This window comes from Poecilia formosa, unplaced genomic scaffold (genome assembly GCF_000485575.1).
Source record: "Poecilia formosa unplaced genomic scaffold, Poecilia_formosa-5.1.2 Scaffold55, whole genome shotgun sequence".
NCBI lineage: Eukaryota > Metazoa > Chordata > Actinopteri > Cyprinodontiformes > Poeciliidae > Poecilia > Poecilia formosa.
In genome coordinates, this window is record NW_006799994.1 from 2,373,747 (window position 1) to 2,394,951 (window position 21,205).

Below are 21,205 nucleotides of genomic sequence, written 5' to 3' on the forward strand. Positions count from 1 at the left end.
GTTCTGTTTCCATTCCAAATTAAACAGTTTTATTTGTTAAATTAATTGATTTTATCTCCTTATTCTGACATTTAGTAAAAAGAAACAGTGTTGGTAATCCTAACTGACCTAAACCAAAAAAAGGTTCTGATTTAATGTTGGTGAGAAAAAAAGTTTGAATTGTTTTATTAATTTTTGGCACCAGTTGTCTAGCTATATGAAGGGTTAGAGAACCGCCCTGATGTTGGAAATGTTTCATCATGGCATAAATTACCTGTAACTCCACAGATTAGCTTTTTAAAAACAAAATCCTTTAACTTGTTATAAAGTTTAAAACTAACAGCATTGATAAGGCGTTGATTGCATTGTCCTTTGTTGTTGTGCGCACATTATTTGAAGCAAACCATAAATAAGGAGGGAACTTTATCTTTATTGTTCTTATTTAAAGTGAAAACCCGGGAAGGCGGCGTGTTGTCCTGCACTCTAACCTGTGGCCTTTTAACAGGAAGTGAGCTGTGTTGTAAATTGAAATGTACACTATTACAGGGATTAAAGGGATTACCATCAGATTAACAAATGACCTTATAGAGATTATAGAGATTTAATCAGAAGACCAGATTACTACTGTGACCTACAGGAAGGAGTGGGAGGAATGCGTAACGGAGCTGCTGCTTTAAGCATCGGGTCGTTTCAGATATGAAGTAAATGGGTCACTTCCTGAAATTCAAACGCTCACACTGTCAGGCATTTTAGTTTAGCAGCTGTAAAAATATCCAGCAGTTCTTTCTTTACAGCCAGCGGGAGAATCCTCCCTCCCTCAGGTGAAGGGAACACCTGGACTGGGGTTAGTTACTCCGGACCTTGGTTACCCATCAGAACCTCACTGCCAGGCGGTGAAACCAGAGAAACTCCATTTTTCTGGAGAATGAAGCTGGGATTCTCCTTCTTTGTCTTCTCCTTCACCGCCACCAGTCGCTGTTATCCCAGTAAACCCAGAACCGCCTCTCCGAACCCGAGGAAGTAGACGCCCTGCGCGATGCCGAAGAGGGGAGCGATGACTAGAGCCCGGCATGCCGCGCCCTTCAGGAACGCCGACGGTCCTTCCCGCCTCATGATGCGTCTGGAAAATTCAGAGAAAGGACGACTTAAAGCTGCAGTGTGTAACTTTTATGAGAACATAGATTTTTATTACATGTTTGTTGAAACTGTCACTTCAGTTTTAAGAGAGATGCAGGAAGGAGCCGTGAAGCTCTTTGCTCTGCAGTCTTACTTTGTGCAATCAACAATTCCTCTGTACGAGTCTTCCCCTTCGCCTTTCTGCAGGGTCTGCAGACGAGTCTTTATCACTGTGAACATTTAAAGCAGAATTACTCTGTTTTATACTATTTGCAGTATAAAAATGTACAGATATATAAATTGGTCTTCATTGACGTTCTCCATCCGATCTGACTGAGTTTGACCTGTTTTCCAAAGAAAAATGAACAAAATGTCTCTAAAAATGCAAAGTCTGTAAAGAGATGCACAAAATTAATGCTGAAACTTGATTACAATTTTGAATCAAGTTAATTAATATCCCTTTGGGATCAATAAAGTATTTTTGATTTTGAAGGGTTTATAATTAATCACAATTATAGACAAAATAAGCAACATTTTTAATTGAAAGCCCTTTTTTTGCTGTTAAATTATTGAATAAATAGCTAAATGAGCTCAACAACGAAGGTATTTATAGTTTTCAATCTGGCCTTCAACCATCAGATTGGAGCAAAGTGTTTTCCAGAGTCTCAGGAACCCTGACCATTCATGGACATTAGCGTTAACTGCTGCATGTTTGGCATTGAGATGCTATTTTAGGCTGGAGGAGCTTTGCTGATGGCTAACTCCTTGAACACAACAGTAGTGTTTCCCATCGTCCCATCAGATCAGTTTAGAACCAGACATTAACCCCAGTGGTCCAGCAGAAGCAGCTTCGTTGTCCATCGCTGTGGGCGGATGTAGCTTGTGCGTCAGATTTACGGATGTACCAGAAACTCTCAAATAGAAGAGTTCCTATGTAAAGAAATGCCATTAATAAAATCTAAGCAATTATTACATAGATTACAATTGAAATTTACAAGTTTGACTCGAGGGATGGATACACACTGTACTTTTCAGATTTTCATTTATAACATAATTTTCCTTTCACTTTCTATCATGTGCTTTTTCACACATGGTTTGTGACAAAATCCTATTAAAACACATTTAAGTTTAAAGTTGTAATGCACTGTATGTGTCCATGTAGCATACTGATCAGCGTAAAGTTGCTCACCGTCCAGCGGCGTGACGGCCACCGCTGCCACCGAGCCAGCGGAGCAGCCGGCCACGAAGGACTGCCAGAACGGCGCCTGGGCCTGAACATCCGCCTGGCCCCCTGCGCTCTGCCGGCCCAGAGCGTTAAGGTTGGCAAACAGAGGGAAGTAGATCATAGAGAAGGGTACATCCCTGCAAAGAAGCATTAGAAAAGTTGGAAAGAAAAACCCGATGGAGTGATGAGAGATGAACCAGTTCAGCAGCGTAACAACCAGACATAGCTGCAGGACTCTATTGATCAGTGTTGATTGGTTGATCAGAGAATATTCCAGGCAGAGTTGGATAGTCAGAAACTGGATCAGTAACAACAGAGATGCTCAGAGAATAATAGGCTTATCAAATCAAAAGGCTTATAATGACTCTGACAAACAGTTTTATTTTGCATAAAAACAGAACATAATGAAGAGACTGTTGCTTAATTTCGGACTGAAATGCATCATTTCATGTCATTTTAGATGTGTGTTACGTGTTGGGTTCATGTTAATATGTATTTAAAGACAATTCTTTGAATTTACATGCATAACTATTTGTAAATAATCAGAAATCTCATGACCCCTCTCCAGTCCTTCTGCGACCACTGATGTGTTGCCACCCTCATGTTGAAGACCTCTGATTTAGAAGATTATTCTAAACCTAAATCTGCAGGGATATGAATGCACCACCTGTAAATGTAAACTTTGCTTTAAAATAACAGATTTACAGATTTTTACTGTTTTTTGTGGATCAACGAAGCAACAGCAGCAGAAATCTGTGAGGGTGTGAAAACTTTTCCTCAGCGTTTCGTTGCGGGTCTTTGCTCTGACCTCATCAAGGTCGCGCCGGCGCCCCGGTAGAGGCCGGCCAGGCCGCGGGTCTTCAGCAGGTCCGCCGTGATGCCGGTCGCCGAGGGCCGCCGCGCCGCCGGGGCCACCAGCGACGGCGCCGGACCGGGAGCCGCCGCCGCCTGGGTTGGAGCCGCCACGGGTCGCTGTGCGGCTGGAAACAGAAAACACCCGAGGTCAGGAAGCAGAGACTCCTGGGCTCCGATTCCTCCGATTCTGGGAAAATCCTGAAAGCCTCACCCAGCCGTCCTGCGTCCTGCAGCTGGATCTTGAGCATCTCCATAGGAGTGGTGACGACCACCTGGCAGGTCCCTGCCCCGCACCCCGCCAGGACCTCCCCCCACAGGGGCAAATGCCTGGGGCAAAGCAGTGTGTTACCACATTCCCAGTAAGTCAGTTGGACTGGTAATTACACTAAAACTGCATGCATTACGTATGGAAGCCCATTTCTGCCATGAGAGAAAAAACAAAAGACCGCCAGGATAATTATGAGTTTTAAAGTCACAATTCCAAGAATGACATTTATATATGAGAATAAAAGTCAAAATTCAGAGTTTTAAAGTTGTAATTATGAGAATAAAATTTACAATGACCGGTTTTAAAATCTTAATTGTGAGAATAGAATTCATCATTATGAGAATAAACGTCACAATTCAGTTTTAAAGTTCTAATTACAAGAATAAAAGTCCTACTTATGAGTTTTATTCCAGTAATTATTGCTTCCTTTTATTTGTCTTTCTTGGTGGAAATGGGCTTCCACAGAAATGGATTTACATAATTTAAAAATTTGCAAGCAACATTTAGAAATTTTCCACAAGTAAAACTGGTCTGATTAATTCCCTTCAAACGTTTCAGTGTTGATGCATCAAATGACGAGGAGAAGATAAATTACCCGTCCTTTGAGAGTTTTTGTCTGAAGACGTCGTTGGCGGCCAGTTTGATGGCTTTTTCTGGCGTAACTAGTGTGAGGTTTACGGCTGCTCCTGGAAACAACAAACAGGCTAATGTTTGTCTCCACAAATAGAAACAGGCCTAAAGAGCAGCAGCTTAGGGGGTCACCACAGAGCACAGATGGTTCACCGGTTATCACCGTAAAAAGAGTTGAGCTCTGCAGGACAACAACATCGTAGTTTTGTGGATTAGATACCTCGGTAGCATCCGAAATAGCCCTCTGCTCGCACCGTCTTTGCCAGACAGTCAAACCTTTAGAACAACAAAAACAGCCATTACATTTCTCATCACTTTATGTTTACAACATATTCTGCAAAGGGTTGAATTAGCAGTCTTATTCCTTCATTTATACTGATACATTTGGGTTTTTGGGTAGCTTTCAAGCAATCCTGGCTGTTTTAAAGTGAAGAAGTTGAGAAAATGGTGTCTGACTGTGTTGCAGAGAAGTTATCCCAGATATTTTCCATGTATGAGTCACAGGAAACCCACAGGCTGCAGAGCACAACAGGACGGCCACGCCCGGCCAGCAGATGTGTGCTGATCAAGCCTCTGGGTCGCTGTGCTGCTTAAGGACACCGCCTCTGCTTTTCTGTTCTCTACTCATCTTTACCTCTGATAATATGAGCGAATGTGAAATAATCTGAGCTGTAAGTGTTAATATCATCATAAAAACAAAGATTTGACTGAGTTTAGAGCAGCTTCCCTTTGTGACTTCAACACAAACCTCACAGATTTCCAAACCTTCTGTCAACTCAAAATATCATTTTTAAAAAGTACAATCATCAAAAATATAGTGGTTATTTTTACCTACTCAACAATAAAACAAGTATGAACTGTCTGATTAAGCAAATAATGAGATTTTTTTTGTAGAAACAGGATTGTAGCTTCAAATGGTTTTTGGATTGTTTTAAATGAAAGACATCCAGACTATTATTTAACTGAAGGAAACTGAATAAATATATTTTATCTGTTCTTTAGGATTTGGATCAGTCTTCATTTGAAAACACTTCCTGTATTTAGCCAAGTTTCAATACAGCAAATATAAGCAGATTTGTGTTCATACTTTAGAGTATATTTCACTAAGTAGATGTGGTTCCAGTTACCATGACAACAAAACAAAACCAGGAAGTTTGGGAAAAAGTGATCACGTTTTTGTAAATACATTTAAGTTTAAAAGTCATAGTTTTGTCCTGATTTACCTCTGGTTTCCTGCCAAAGCAAATTCCTGAACATAATCTTGTATTCGTAGCAGAACCTGCAGAATAAACTGACCTCCACCAGCTTTAACCGCTGCAGACTGAGGATTACTTCGCACATTCTTCAGATTCAGAATCAGCTTTATTGGTCAAATCAGTTCAGATGTTTGAAAAATAAGTTGGGAAATAAAAACAGAAATGTGTTTATGAACACAGTATTATTACAGAAGGAGGAACATCTCAAGCTCAGTAAAATTGGATGGAAAGTGTCTGTGAGCATCGATTTTCAAGTGTTTCCACAGATTCTCATTTAGATTCATGCTTGGACTTTAACTAGGCCATTTTAACCGATACATCTGCTTTGGTTCAAACTGTCTCATAATGTCTCTGGCTGCTTGTTCAGGCTGGTCGTCCTGCTGGAAGGGGAACCTAAACCCGAGTCTCAGCTCTTCTGCAGCATCCAACAGATTTTTACTCCAGGATTGTTCTGGATAGTAGCTAAAGCGAAATCCTTAGCTTCAAACTAAGCTAAATATTTAGCTTAATAATTGAATGTTCAGTTTTATATCTTGCTGTTTATAAATAAGTGAATTAATCATATGGTGAAAATATGACTGATAAATTCATCCCTATTTTTATTGCTCTTATGATGGGTTAAGTAACCTAAATCGTCAGTGTTAATTTTTGACTGAATAACGTTACAAACAGCATTCCATACTAGAGGGCCAAAAATGTTTCTGTTTTCAACTAAAAACGCTGAAGTTATACTCTGATTTTTTCCTGCTTCACAATAAACTGGACAAAAACTAAACTTGGCGTGAAATATTTAAGACAATGGATACATAACTGTAACTTCAAAATGTACAAAATATTTTGCACGTTTGCCTCATTACCAGAAAGGCATCCACACTGATAACTAATCTAAGCTTGATAAATGTCTAGCATCATTTGGAGGAGATGTAGCTCAGACATCGTTAATGTTTGGAGGAAGAGAGATCTGTTTTAATATAAGGAGTCGTGTTAAATAAATCATCCCGTTGGGTAAAAACAGGCAGCCCATCTCCGTCTGTTTGGGCAGATCAGTTACAGAAGCAGATTACGCCTGCGGAGGAAACCCCACTTACATTCCCTTGTAGACCTGGACGCCCTGCTGGTTCTGTAGGCGGGTCTTCGCCAGGTCAATAGGAAACACACATGTGACACCAACCAGGCCCGCCACGCCCCCGTTAATCAGCTTAGCAGGGAGACTGAAAGGGATCAGCCACACACACACACACACACACACACACACACACACACACACACACACACACACACACAGATGCAGAAATGAAATGAAAACTTGGACTGCACCATGTAAAGTATAAACATTAAGACTGGCCACGCTGCCAGTTCCAGGGGCAGATTTTAACCTTTTTCCTTCACTCATTGTTTCATCTCCCCCAGTTGAACATAAACACATTTGGTATCCATGGAAACGACAGGCCGTTGGCTAGAAGCTGATAAAAACCTTTGGAGCATTTGAGTTGAGCAGGAAGCATTTATGGGTTGCTGGACAGACATCAGTAACTTTCATCAAAAGACATCGTGTGGAGCTCTGGTAGTGCCAAAAAAGTACATATTTTGTTTAATTTTTTCCATCCATCCATCCATTTTCTTACACCCTTGTCCTAACCACACAAGAGCTTTCCTGCCAACAGCCATCACTATCTGCAATAACTGTTTGAATAATTTGAATTAATATGAGCCACAACAGAATTTAACTTCCCTTTGGGATCAATAAAATATTTTTGAATTTAGTTTGATAAAAAAAAATCTCATGAAAAACCTCCAGTTTTGTTGGAAACAAAGGCCTAGGCTTTCCTTTCTACAACGTCTGTAGGTTTGCTTCAGTTTAGCGCAGCTGCATCAGTCTGTGCACAGCTGTGGTTTCCAGACGTTTGTACTTTTCTTATGGTATTTCTGAAAGGTATTGTACAATGCAAAAAAATCCAAATTATTTAATATTCCATCCTCATTTCTTTCAACTATAGCAGCTGCTGTGATGTTTACACTTCTGGTGGAGTTTCCTAATTGTTTGCTTTATTTTGGTACCAAGATTTTTGAAATAGAGTTTGTAATTGCTGAGAAAAAATAAACTATATTTTGGTATATTGCTCCAGAAAACACTGAGGGACTTTGTCCTAAGCTGAGTGAAGCAGACAGCTTCTTACCTGACCTTCTTGTCTCCCATGTTGGTGGTTTCGGGGCTCTTTACCCAGCTCCAACTCTCCACCTGTCGCCCTCCAGGTGTTTTTTTCAGCTCTCACGTGCTATAATCCCGTCCCAGCTGATTTATTCAGCTGAGAAATGCAGTCTGGGCGGACACCCTCTTATATGCTGCTCGACAGCTGGATGATGAATTTGGTTTGAGGTGCAGAAAAGCAGAAAAGCTGGACACAACTTCAGACCTCCATCTCTCTGTCTGGGCGCACAAAACACAATCAGTCACATGGATTACATAAAACACACACTTATTGTTCTGCAAAGCCCTGCCGTTAGTTACCTGCAGGTTCGTACTGTCAGGTTTTTATGCTTTCTGAAACTCATTCATACGACTTCAGTTGCAAATCCTGTCAAACTTTAGTATCTTTAGTGTCTCTAATCTGTCAGCTGGAAAGGATTTCGTCCAACAAGGAGGGCAGAGCTGGAAGGTGTGTCGCTGTCATTTAACTGCACTTTCTAAAACAGATAACCAAACAGGACGTGCAAATAAAGGTTTAAACAGTCTGACGTTTGGTTAGTTTTAAGACTTTTTTGAGAAATGCGTGACGGACAGTAAGGATTTTCTCCTGCTTTCTTAGCTTCATCTTTTTCTCTGATTTCTATTTTCCCTTCACACTCATTAATCTTCCTCTCTTAATCCTTCCACCTCCATTCTGTCTATTTTTACCGTCGTAAATCTTCGCTCTATCCTTTAGTAACACAAGCATTTTGCATCACCTCCCAATGCCTCCACCGCCTCCTCTTTCAGGAACTTTCCTACCATAATAATCATTGTTCTCTGCTGAACTCAGTCTTTTCCAGTGGAGCCTTAAACTGAGTGTCTTTCAGTAAAACTTTCCTTTCACACACACAGTAGTGATTCTGCCAAAACACAGACAAGGGTGCCTCAACCCAAGCCAACATACAGCTCCCACAAAAACCTGGACATAGATTCCGAAATGCACAGCAGTGAGACAACGTTCAGGAAAAAATCTTACCTTTCCTCTGTCAGTTCATCAGGATGAAGAAGTCCGCTTTCCTTTCAGCTCAGCAACTGGTAGTCAAGCGAGAGCGATGTGAGAAAGCCAGCCGCCACTCAGGGGCCCCTGCACAAACACCAGCATTGTCTGCAGCCAAAGTCCCTCCCTCCCTCGCTCTCTCTCTCCCTCTCTCTCTTCCTCTCTCTCTCTCTCTCTCTCTCTCTTTCCCTCCCTCTCTCTCTCTCTCTCTCTCTCTCTCTCTCTCTGTGTCACAGCTACTGGCTCTAAACTAACACATCCCAACATAACCTGTGGTGTACAGAAATGCAGAGACTGATGTCAATAATTGGATCTCTGTGTGTATTTCATCTAGAAATGTAACAACACAAGCTGAGCTCCAACAAAGGAGGTTTTCCATCACTAATGAGCTCACTGTGCAACTCTCCTGCCATTACATAATATCCACACAGACCCACTGAATGCCACAATGTTCACAGACTTCCAATTGGGACCAAACGTGCTCTCCTATTTTATTTTTATTAGGGGACAAAAGTTCAAAGTACAAAAGTTTACCCAAATATAAAAATACACAGATTAAACCAGAAGCTTATATATATTCATTTTTCTCTCTTTGTCTGAAGTTAAATTAGACCAAACTTCTCTTGTTTTTGGTCAGAATCAGAAAAGTTATTGGCTATCAGGACAGACCAACTCTACATGACTGAATGGATGCAACATTTGACATATAAAATGGAAAAAATATCAGCCAAACAATTTAGTTTATGGTGGCAAAGTTAGAAATTAAACTCAGAGGATCTAATTTTATTTTGATGTTCTTAGTTTGTGTATTTTATTTATTTCTTTGTATCTCTTACTATTTATTATTATTATTATTATTATTATTATTATTATTATTATTATTATTATTATTATTATTATTATTTTCTGTTTTGTGTTTCATAACATTATAATCCTTCCCTAGGAAATAGAGTTGTAACAGTTGTTTTATTTATTTTAATGCACAGGTCTACTTCTCTTTTCTTAAGTATTGAAATTAGCATTATGGTATTGTGAATGTTTTGTAACCCTGGGAATCAATAAAGATTTTTAAAATCACCAAAATAATTTCTTTTTGATACATTTTACAATAATGCGAGAAAGAATTTGTCAGGGATTTCTTTATTAGCCTTCTGAATCAGAAGTATGGTTACTGTCACTTTAAATAACAGGGAAAGTCCAGATGATGATGTCATGGGTTTGGTGTCCTCTGATAGGTTAATTGGAGCCTGGACAGTGGCAGGGAGTTTAATTAAAGAACATATGTTCATAGACAAAGATCATTTTATTAAGTATATCTGACATTTATTGCAAGTGCACTAAAGATCATTTACCTGCAGAACACTAAAGCATGTTCGTTTAATACTTCTTTGGACTAAATCAGAACATTTCAATCTTATAAGAGTATACTTTTTAAAGGTCTTGTTTGCTTACAATCGTAGGTTTACGATTTACAATTTATTTACAATCGTAAACCTAAATTAAATTATTTTAGTTAATTGAACTTTACAGTACACTCTTACCTTTGTGACTTCTACTGTTTCATGAAAGTTTATAATAGAGGAAATACCTCAACGCAAATGTATGTAGCAAAAATAATTTTTATCCTACTATGTTAAATATAAACACGAGTCAATGACTTCACCTTATTCTGTACTTGGATCAAAATATACTAAACATTAGAACTTTGTGGCAAATAAATAGTATACCACAGTACAAATTTAACTCTATTTTATAAAATGTTCAGCCAAAAACAAAAACGAAGGTTTTTCCCCAGAAATTAATTTCTTTTGCCTTTTAGGTCAGAGTTAGACTGTTGTCACCGCAGAATCTGAAGCAACAGAGATGGCCGAACACTGACATGGCTAGCTGCTGCCACCTGCTGGCCAACCTGAATGCTAACAGGCAAACCTGCAGCGTTGTAAAAAAAAAAAAAAAAAAAAAAAAAAAAAATCAAATAAATACAAAAAATTACTTAAAAATAAATACGAAATAATAAAAATAATAGTGAAAATATTCCGCAGTGTGTCTGCATTCATCAATATTTTCCCAAAGTAGAATATAAAGATACCATTGTTAGAAAATCTATTGCAGATTTCTACCGTTTTGTTATTAAGAACCATAATAATATTAAAAACAAACAACAGAATAGATTAGAGTAGTCTAAAACACTTAATCCAAAGTGTTAGAGTGGTAAATACAATCACATCTTTACAAGAGTTGCCATACAAGAACTGTTCATATCTTTTAATGTAAAACTAACCTTCTGCTTTTTCTAGTAATTGCATATAAAAATGAAATAAATTTAATAGATTTCTAATAAAACATAATAACAGTTAGTTTTGCTCTAGTATTTATTAGGATGCTTGGAGCCACAGTGATGCTGATCCCTTCCTACATCTATCTATCGTGCAATACTTAATAACAACAGTAGGGGGAGCCCCTGCGTAGCTTAACTTTCACTCAACACTGCTGTTCACAAAATATCGCTGTACCCGAAGTTATTGAGTCTTATTCTGTACAGAACAAAATTCCCTAGAAATTAGTAAACAACAATTAACAGAAAATCAGAGTTAGACAATAAAAGAGTAACGTTTATTATTGAATTGTACGTTAACAATTAACAGATTAGACGAAACCAAATCCGAAGAAAAAAACAAACTAGAATGAATCACCAGTCAGGCATTGCGTAACTTTTTCAGTTTCTTCGTCATTCTGTGTTTTACTATCGTTCCCTTTAAACGAGGAGCACATCATCTAATTGGTGGGGTCCGGTCATAGTTTCGCGGTTCATATTATTTTAAAAAGCAAATCTAAATGTAAATATGTTTTTTTTCTGTTTGCTACTGCTTAACTAAAAACACTTCCGCCAGATTGGTGTCTTTACATCTTTAGAAGTAGTTTTTTAACCGGTGTTGACTCGTTGTTACCCCCCTGTTGTAGCCGGAATGGTACGGTCCATTCCATCTGTTCGGCTCCGTTGAGACACTGATTGAAGCAGATCGTAGCGCTCCGCTGGTCGCAATGGCAACCGCTCCAACAGGAAGGGAGCGACAACTTTCTTCTTGTTTGTAATGTTCCGGAGGAGTTCTGAGTCACTGAAGAAGCTACTTTCCTATGTGAGGAAGGATCGTTACACACTTTAAGTGATCCCAAAATGTCCCAGGGATGTCCCGTTTCTGTGGAAGAGGTCCAGTCCTGGTGGGAAGTCCCCGCCATAGCCCACTTCTGCTCGCTGTTCAGGACGGCGTTCCGGCTTCCAGACTTTGAAATAGAGGTAAGGGTTCGTTCGCGGCGGCTTGCGGCCACACGGATGTCCTTTAATCCGGAAATGAGGAGCTGTTTGTGTCAGCACTTTCTGCTTACGTGATCGGTCGGTCGCATTTGAGCCCGGCCGGGTTCGGTTAACCAGCTTATGGAGGCTTCTCTGAACTTCTCAGCCGTTAACGGCAATCCTGTTAGCTAACAGGAGGCAGCTTCAGGTGCTGCTCCCAGCTCCTTAAAGTTGGAAAATGTTTTAAAGAAGTTTACCTCATTTACTCCTAGCATTGTTTACATGTCTGTTATATTTACTGACACCTACCAAAAGAAGTAACTATTAGAGGTCATGTTTGTTGTTATTTGCTCCAGGTTACGTTAAAGAGCAACGTTTTGGTTGAAATCTGCACGGAGAAGTGAGGGGAAACTATCCAGAACATGAATATTTACTCAACACATTCGTTTTCTAAAACGTTATTAACTTAAACAGTCATTATGTGGAAATATTATATTAATATTCGCATTAATCGTTGAGTTGCTCCACGTTTATCCACCGTGTCCGGAGCTAAAGTTAAGTTCACGGTGTGAGGTTCGGAGTTTATTGTCTTCCAGCCATCTGGCTCGGGTAGCCATAGGGACGCAGATGCTGTTTTCAGGCATTGTTTGCTCGCTCCAGCCCCGTGTTGTTGCCAGAAACGGCGGCTTTTAACGTTAAAAAACTCCGCAGGTCGATTACTTCCAGTTGCCAAGGCAACGTCCTGCACGTGCTCCCGCTTCTTTGTCGAGGAAAAAAAAAGTTGATTTACCACGTTATCTCATAATACAACTTCATCGGTGTCCACCCCCCTCTTCCTTCTCCTCTTCCTCCCTCCCACTCCTGCTCACTGTAATGCCCCCCTCCACCTTCCACCGTCCCCCCCAACAGTACAGTGTGAACAGGGAAGCTCTGGTTATTGGAGATGGTTTGCTCTGTCCAGCCAGGATGGATTGCTTTTTAAATAAATTGGTGGGGTCAACATCAGCCATCAGCAGCCTCCATCACTCAGCCGTCCCCACCCCCTTCAGCAGGAAAACACGTAGGCAGTGGCTTTGTTGTTAAACGAAGTGTGAGCCAGATGGGGGATCGCGTTGCGCCCAGTTTACACGAAAGTTGAGGGTGCTTATTGTTGCTTTTGCTCCTTCACAGGGGGCTTTGTTTTAGGTCAGATATCTCAATGTATATCCACTTAAAGCCTGAATTTATATCAAATTGCACAAAAATTATTACTTTTACTGCAAATTAAATTAATTAGAGATTATAAATGTGGACATCACATCTACCATTAGTGTCATTTTTGGTATGATGCTAATTTGATCCACCAGGCATTTCAGTCTAGATATGTTGATTATTGTAGTGATGCTGTTTATTGCTCAGAAAGACTTTGAAATTTAGTTGAAATGTTTTTCAACAACCATCACAGTGCTATAAGTACAACTCTGTATTTATTCCACTGTATTTACAGCTCATGTATCCCATCAGCTGCTAGTTCCTTTTTTCACAATGTGAAACCAGTTTTAATAATTGAATTTCAACACATATTTTAAATCATTTAAGATCCTTTGACTGTACTCTCCTAGAATCTTCTATCTCATGAATCACAATAAAAAATGTTGTGTTAGGGTATGTACTTGTGTAAATAAGTACTTATTCATAATTATGTATACATTGTGTTGTAGTTTCAAGTAATTATTTGATTCAAGGTTGTATAGTCAAAATATATGCACAGTATATACTACTTCTAAAATGCACTTGTCATTCATCGCTGTTTTTTGTGAATGTTCAGATTAACAGGCGTACCAGAAACACAACACAAAGGATCTGGCTCAGGATTTGTGGAAAAATTTAATTAAGATTTTTAACTCGTTAAAATCTATGTAGTCAATTAATCAAAATTAATGCATTAAGTCCCAGTCCTACTTATCAATACTAGTATTACTTATTTCCTTTCCTTAGCTGCCCAATGTTGCTGAAAAGCATCAGACTCAAAATTAGAAATAGTTTTTAGAATTAAACATGTTGTTTATATTAACATATTGTGAATAGGATATGTACTCTCTATAGATAAGCCTAAATTATGTTTTTTTATTGCAAACCAAGCTCAGGAGTTGAGTTCATCAGTATGATTATATTTAGTATGATGGGGACAGGTAGCATCTAACATTTGTGGTATTCATGTGTATTTGACTGTATTCAGAATGAAAGAGGGATGAAGATAATTTGTTGCACTAGTCCATAAGTGCAACAAATGCAACTCTTGTTCACCTGAGCGCCTTGATTTGTAGTTTTATGATTCGTTTTGCAGGTCAGGCATGATTTGAGTCATTCATTTTGCCAGTGCTGCTCTACTGCTGCAGCCCAGTATGAATAATCCATTCATCTGGAACCGCATCACTAAGCAAATCACACGTGTGGCTACACCCTCAGCTGGATGCAAGGACACATTGAGATTGATGCAGAAGTCTCACACTTTGACATCTTAATTAGATGCATGGGTGTTCAAGGTTATAACTCTTTGGTACTCCACTTAATTACCAGCAGTTGCATTTATATTACCAACTGTACAGTGAACAGCTGTCTGATGTCAATGTTTTCCCCCTAAGTCCCATGACTTCTAGTCTATTAACACATCAACTCTCAACAGTTTTTAAAATGGAGTCTAGAGCAGGGGTGGGCAACTCCAGGCCTGGAGGGCCGGTGTCCTGCAACTCTTAGACGTCTCCCTGGTCCAACACACTTGAATCCAACAGCTGAATCTCCTCCTCAGTGCAGTCAGGTTCTTCAGAGTCCTGCTAACGACCTCATTATTGGACTCAGGTGTGCTGAAGTAGAGACACATCTAAAAGTTGCAGGAGACCGGCCCTCCAGGCCTGGAGTTGCCCAACACTGGTCTAGAGAGTAGATGGGAATAAATGTGTAATTCTTTAATTTCCAGTTGGATTCCAAACTGTTTCTGATGCTCAACATTTTCTGCTTTATTTGGTGTAGTTCTTTGGCTATAATGGAAATGGTTGGTATGAACTGGTAGGTGAGACCACAAAGAAATGAAGAAGGTCCTTCTGTTTCTCTGCATGTAGTTTGGATGTTTCTGCTTTGCATTAAAACAGTTCTTGGTGGGAAAATGGTGGCTGTCTCTCTATCATTTGTCTCTGGAAAAATCTGCAAAAAGTGAGTCAGATCTTTTGTGTTTCTTTACTTTGCTTTTTCAAGGAAGTGAAGCAGTGTGTTACCCAACCTCAGAGGCATATATAAAACTAGACTCCTAAGACGTATAAAATCTAGAAAATCAAGATTCTCCAGGGCTGGAAAACCAGATTCTTCATTTCTTTACCTACATGGATCGATGTTGAGATTACTTCCTCAAGATTTTGTCTTACTCACTGCTAGGAAATGAATGCACTTTAATTCAAAGTAATGTAATCCAATGGATTACATCCATTAATGTAATCCACACATTACTTTGTGCGGATTACAAAGTAATGTGTGGATTACTTTGTAATCCAGACATTACACATTTTAGCAAATGGACTGATTCACACGCTAAAAACATTTGCACTTCCATTAAGTTTTGGAAAAGTTAATTAAAACAGATCATAAGCTCTGTTCTGTGACTTTCCAAGAACCTAGATCTACATTATACAGAAATAAACCAATCCATGAAGGTGTTACAGATTTTTAAGAACAGCTGATCCGAGCGTTCCCATTAAGGCAGTGAATTAGTCTTTTAGCTCATTGCTCAACTACAATGTTGTGCTGCTTCATGAGTTACAGATATAATGACACCCCAACTGATCATCTGTGCTCAAATCATTCTGTACATTTGAACAAAATATCTCAAAAACTTCTGGAGATATCTGGAATTTGATTCTGGAAAAGTTTGTAACTGGTTTTTTTCAGCCGATTATCTGAATCCATGGCTCTGAAACTGTGTCGGTTTGATGGCGCTCTATTGGTATCTCTGTGTCCGAGTTAAATGCTAAGCTAATTAAGGACTCGGTTATTAGACTTCCTGAATTGCAAGTCAGAAAAATCAACGTGATTTCCGAACTGCAAATTCTTTGTGTTACTAATAATCTTAAAGTCCAGCATGTTTCATTTTTCAATGGTTTCAGTTTCATTAATTAGGGCTTTTTTAAACTTAGTTTTGTAATTGAATAAATACTGGTAAAAAAACATTTCAGTTCCTTTTATTAATAAAACATTTTATTGCTTAAATGCAAAATAATTCAAATATCACTTTTTGTCTCAAGTTTGAAGTATGAAAAAAACGTTTTTTTTTCCCAAGTGCAAAAAAAGATGAGAAATAAAACATTTCACATGTTTTGGAATCATTTGATGAAGGATCAGGATTAATCTTCCGGTTGTTTTTGAAACCTTAAAATCCTCAGTCATACTTCGTTCTTTGTTCTGGTCTGGACTTCTGACTTAAAGCTGAGCTGTGATGTGAAGAAGGTGAAGCTTGGAGACAGACATTTTGTTGATCCAAATGGAAACATTTTGACGGATTAGTGCTTTGGAGAATAGTTTGTGCACCCCTGCAGAAACTTAAATGGGGAACTGGGAGTGGGTGCTGGTGGTTTCTCGTGCAACATAAGGCATTTCTGTTAGAAACATGCAACAAATGTTGCGCATTGGTTAAATCTCATCCACTATTGTTCTTCTTGATGTTGAGCTGCAGGTGCTTTAAATGCTTTAAAATATGAAATGCATTTTCTTAGTAATGATTACAGTTCTGGTTTTACCCCATATGTATTATTATATCTTGGTCTGGAAAGCCAACATTTGGACAGATATCATGTTTTAGATGCTGTAAGAACATGGTAACAGGGTGACCTTAATAAGGACTGATAGAAACAGCTCATGATCTGCTGAACTAATGATTAAAAACTGACTTGTTTATTTTGTTAACCTGCTGTTCTTTTCCAAACAAACAGTTTCACAGCAGCTTCTGGATTCTGAACATTTGGATCCAGTGTGTTTACTTTCTGAGGACGTTGTGTCACAGAAATGAGAGGAAACTGCAGGCGGACATGTTTGTTTTGCTTAATGCCACATAGCAGCAACCAGACAAGCCGGCCTGGCCACTCTCGTCTACTTCTGCTTTCGTCACGGCTACTGCGAACATTTTGGAGAATAAGATAGTAGTTGTGAAAGTTTATTAGGAAGTATGAACTAGATTTCAGTTTCTGCTCCTCCATATTCCCATTGCACATATTTTCAGCTCATTTCTGGAAGGATCATTTGGGTAAAGCCAGTCGGCTCCAGCTTTAGAGCGGAAAGTGTTCAGGTTTGTAGGCAGGAAGTGGGCCTCGAGTGTTCACTCTTCACTTTATTCTGCTGTCTGTCTTGTTCTGGTCAGTTTCATCTTTTATATAAATCATCGAAACGCAGAAATATTCACAACATGTTTCCCACATATGTTAACTAGAGAGAAAAGATGAGTGAGGAAAAGTTCTGGTCCTGTTACAGGAGGCGCCACGGCACCTCGCTGCTGGAAAAATCAACTTTTACCTTGTTGGTTTTTGGAACTCGTACAACCTGGAATCTGATGGGAATCACTGTAAACCAAAAGAGCTTTAATCCGGTCGGTGTTGCCTTATTGAGCAGCTTCCTGGTTTTCCCTCTGGTGTCCGGTGAGTCAGTGGGTGTGGACATTCATGCCTCCACAGGTTATAATCTAGAGATGGCCTGTTTTAATCATACTCACAACCCTAAAAATTAATTAAACAGATTATGCTTTTGTGTCTTTAGTTTCATCCTCAGGTAGGTTTGTCATATGGGTTCTGATTATCTTGCAGTTTGTAAATTTGCGGGAGCCATAAATTCAGCAAAAAAAAAAAAAAAAAAGTACAATGTTTGATTCATGAGACCAGGGTGAGATTTCAAAGAAACTTTTGATGTTATAAATCACCAATTGTATTTGACTGGTTCCAGTCTGACCAAAAGGACAGACTTCTTTGTGTCAATAGGTAACCTCACATTGGAGCAGGCATCAATCACATGTGGGGAACCTCAAGGCTCAGGCCTGGGCCTCTCTTATTTAATATCTACATTATAATTCACTGAATGGCTTAGCACCAAAATACTTTAACGATGTTGTGTCAACATTCCAGACCTTTCAGGTCTTCTGGTTCTGGTTCTGGATGCAGAGCAGAACCAGAACCAAACAGGGAAGCGGAATTCGGCTTCTATGCACCTCAAATCTGGAACAAACTTCCAGAAAATGCAAAACAGCCAAAACACTGAGTTCATTTAAATCTAGACTAAAACTTCACCTGGTTAGAGCTGGTTTGATTAATAACAACTAGAACATTGATAAATATATTTGATGGTTATTATTCTTGATGTTATATTTAAATATTTTAATCCCACTGATTCTAAACCGGGTCGGCGATTTGGAGCGAATGATGTGAGGTTTCTGTTGTCTCTCTCTGCCACTCTTTTTTGATTTGGCTACAGCTCTTACATTGCTGATCTTAAGTAATAATAATAGTTTAGAAATGTCACCTAAAGCTAAATGACGTTAACCTGCTGTTTCTGAGCCTTTATTGTGTATATCTGTGAGGAAGTGAAAGTGAACCTGAACGCTGAGCGATCTGCCCAGCGGAGGCCCTTGTTTTCACCTCATGCATGAACAAATCCCTCATCTGGGACCTCAGTGTTTATTGACCTTTGAAACTGAAGCCAAAGTTTTTTGACAAATCCAGCGATCCAGTCCAGCAGCACTGTAGTGGCTCTTTCTATGGCGTTGGCTACTAATAATAGTTTCTACCCAGGCTTCCCAACAAAGGAGCTCCTCACACATTGTTCTGTTTGTGACACACTTCACCGTCACTGGTTTCCACTTTCCTCCCACTCCAGACAGCGAGCCGGAGGATTAGAGCAGAGGAAAACGAGTGAGTGGGAGGGGAAGGGCAGAGGAGGAAGTGGATGGAAGTGTCCTTGAGACGGCGTTTAGGAAAGGGAGGAAGCTGAAGCACATTAGTGTTGGTGAGTGATGCAGAGGAAGAGCAGAGGGTCGACTCGGCGCGCCGCTGCGCCTCACTTTCTGTCTGTTGTTGATGTTTCTTTTGGCTGTGGATCAGTGAGATGATGCCGGAGGTCCCGCCGTCCTCCGCGGGGCGCCGCTCTCTGCCAGGCATGGGCCCTGGTGCCAGGGGCCCCCGTCCTGGGCTTGTCTGTACGGCTCTGCTGACAGCTTGTTTGGCACATGGTTGTCTGTTTACTACGCATCTTAATTAGCTGCTTGTCATCGTCCCTCTGAGATCAGGCAGCGCTGCTATTGGGTCTGGGTCTTGGGTTTAATTCTAGCTTCAAGCTTCTTACATTTTACTGCAATCATTAAAAAGTTGTGACTGTAATTGTTTATGTTCATAATTCTTTTCCAAAGATGTAAATTCAAATATTTAAATTCTTTCAAAAAAGAGAAAAACATCTTCAAACAAAACAAAAGATCACTGGATTTGAGGAACATTTTTTGGTTTTTAATGAATCAGCTGCTATGAAGAGTGAAGAATGCCAAATTACAATCAACAGTCCATGAGATAATTATTTAAATGTGACATTAATTTGTTAAAAATGGAAATAAATAATTGATTGAATATAGAATTAAACATTTGCCTCAATTAAATCTCTTGATTTTTTTTTAAAAACTAGATATAATTTTGTCATGATTAAATTATTATTTTAGGTTCCTTTGCTGAACCACATCATGAATTAATTTAAACAGTCAGCTTCACCTTTCAAGCTCATTGGGTGGGATTATGGAAGCCCCCGACGTCTGATTGGCTGCTTCCAACAGCAACTCAAGAACATCTTTCAAGTTTTCTACGACTCTGAGGGTAAAATATTCACCCGAAGTGTGGAAATGCATATAGTTTTATTGTTGCAGCTCTGAAGTCTGCAGTCAGACTTCTGTGTGAACAGTTTCCAACCCTGCGAATGCAGTCGTCCCCCAGCAGCGCTCTGTTTACGGCAGTAAAGATGGCCGCCGCAGTAAAGATGGCCGCTGCAGCGCTCTGTTTACGGCGGTAAAGATGGCCACCATCTCTGGATGGATTGTAAAGTTGCTGAGAGCGACGGCACTGTCAGCAGATGGTCAGCAGACGAAGGAAGCTGATGAAGCTAACAGCAGCCTTTAGTGGAGCTGCAGCCTCTGGCCCGGTTCTGACCCGGTTCTGTTTGGACGTGGAGTCGGACCAGGAGTGGTCGGTTGGGATGTGATTCGTTTCATCGCTTCATTATCATCATTTTCAGCCATAGTTTAGATTTACCGTCTGGATTCTTCTGCTGCTGAATTTTGACTCATGTTGGATAAAATGCGATGCTCAGACTGCAGACACTTGATGATTTAGTTCCACATATGGAAGTGGGGGCTGCACAGTGGCGCAGTAGGTAGAACTGTTGCCTTGCAGCAAGAAGGTTTTGGGTTCGATTCCCGGCCTGGGGTCTTTCTGCATGGAGTTTGCATGTTCTCCCTGTGCATGGTGGGTTCTCTCTGGGTACTCTGGCTTCCTCCCACCGTCCAAAAACATGACTGTTCTCCCTAGATGTGAGTGTGTGTCCCGTCTGTCTCTGTGTTGCCCTGTGACAGACTGGCAACCTGTGACCTGTCCAGATGACCCCGCCTATCGCCTGGAACGTTAGTTGGAGAGGCACCAGGACCTCCTGACCCACTAGGGACAAGGGTGATAGAAAATGGATGGATGGATATGGAATGATTTATGAATGATTTATTTTGGATGAAAGGATCAGAATTGAGCTGTTCAGACTGCAGTGAAAAAGTTGGATGTGTCGCATCAACCTGGTGGTGTGTGAATGTAGACATTCATTTGATCCAATGGTATCGGAGCAGGGATGCAGGACGGTGGCCTGAAGGACTGGAGTTGGAGATTAAAAAAAATATTGTAATGTTTTAGAAACAGGGATTTGTGACCTTTTGGGCTCGGTTCAGTCTTTTAATGTTTACAGTTTCAGGATGTTGAGTGGATGAAGTGGGCATGGAGTCGTGACGGACCACCCAGGCTGTTATCAGCAGCAGACCCACAAACTGGTGTTGTTTTCAAATATGATGACCTCTTCCTCTGCGATGGCAGCCAGAAAAATAATAATAGACCCATATCTTCCATATCTTAGAGCAATTTGGATTGTTCAGAAAGATAATATTTTGTAGTTAATAAAGTGAATATAAGTTCTGACCTGAATTTTAAAACAGGAGATGGAAGCAGAACCTGGATGGGGGTGTCTGTTTACGTCTGTGATGGCTGCCGCTCCCCGCTTGGCGCCCCAGCCCCTGGCATCACCATGACTAAACCCCAGATGGTGGCTCTTTCTTTG

General features: G+C 40.0%; 2 protein-coding genes across 5 annotated transcripts in view; one reads left to right on the forward strand and one right to left on the reverse strand.

The window, feature by feature from the left end:
- Positions 1 to 430: 430 nt before the first annotated feature.
- slc25a18 (solute carrier family 25 member 18) lies at positions 431 to 8,722 on the reverse strand. Of its 2 annotated transcripts, none has more exons than XM_016672036.1 (10): positions 8,536 to 8,722; positions 7,507 to 7,753; positions 6,418 to 6,540; positions 4,294 to 4,349; positions 4,039 to 4,129; positions 3,387 to 3,502; positions 3,129 to 3,300; positions 2,285 to 2,457; positions 1,250 to 1,325; positions 431 to 1,099 (listed from the first exon to the last, which is right to left on the reverse strand). In XM_016672036.1, the coding sequence occupies exons 2-10, from the start codon at positions 7,524 to 7,526 to the stop codon at positions 958 to 960; spliced, it is 969 nt and encodes a 322-aa protein (XP_016527522.1). In that variant the 5' UTR covers positions 7,527 to 7,753; positions 8,536 to 8,722; the 3' UTR covers positions 431 to 957. The 2 variants fall into 2 exon arrangements, with proteins under 2 accessions (XP_016527522.1, XP_007553314.1); XM_007553252.2 differs by having other exon boundaries at positions 7,507 to 7,757.
- Positions 8,723 to 11,220: 2,498 nt separating this feature from the next.
- cecr2 (CECR2 histone acetyl-lysine reader) overlaps positions 11,221 to 21,205 on the forward strand; it is a 45,614-nt gene continuing 35,629 nt past the window's right edge. For 2 of the 3 annotated variants that reach the window (XM_016672077.1, XM_016672079.1), the window contains exon 1: positions 11,221 to 11,851. In XM_016672077.1, coding sequence (XP_016527563.1) covers positions 11,732 to 11,851 — 120 coding nt within the window. In that variant the 5' untranslated portion in view covers positions 11,221 to 11,731. The remainder of the gene's footprint in view (positions 11,852 to 21,205) is intronic. The other variant, XM_007553254.2, reaches the window with a different exon arrangement.

Coding starts and splice junctions, on each gene's coding strand:
- slc25a18 (XM_016672036.1), bottom strand. CDS start 7,526: ATGGGAGACAAGAAGGTCAG. Junction 3,503..4,038: donor CAAAAACTCTCAAAGGACGG/GTAATTTATCTT, acceptor GCTTTGCCCCAG/GCATTTGCCCCTGTGGGGGG. Junction 3,301..3,386: donor GCAGGACGCAGGACGGCTGG/GTGAGGCTTTCA, acceptor TTCTGTTTCCAG/CCGCACAGCGACCCGTGGCG.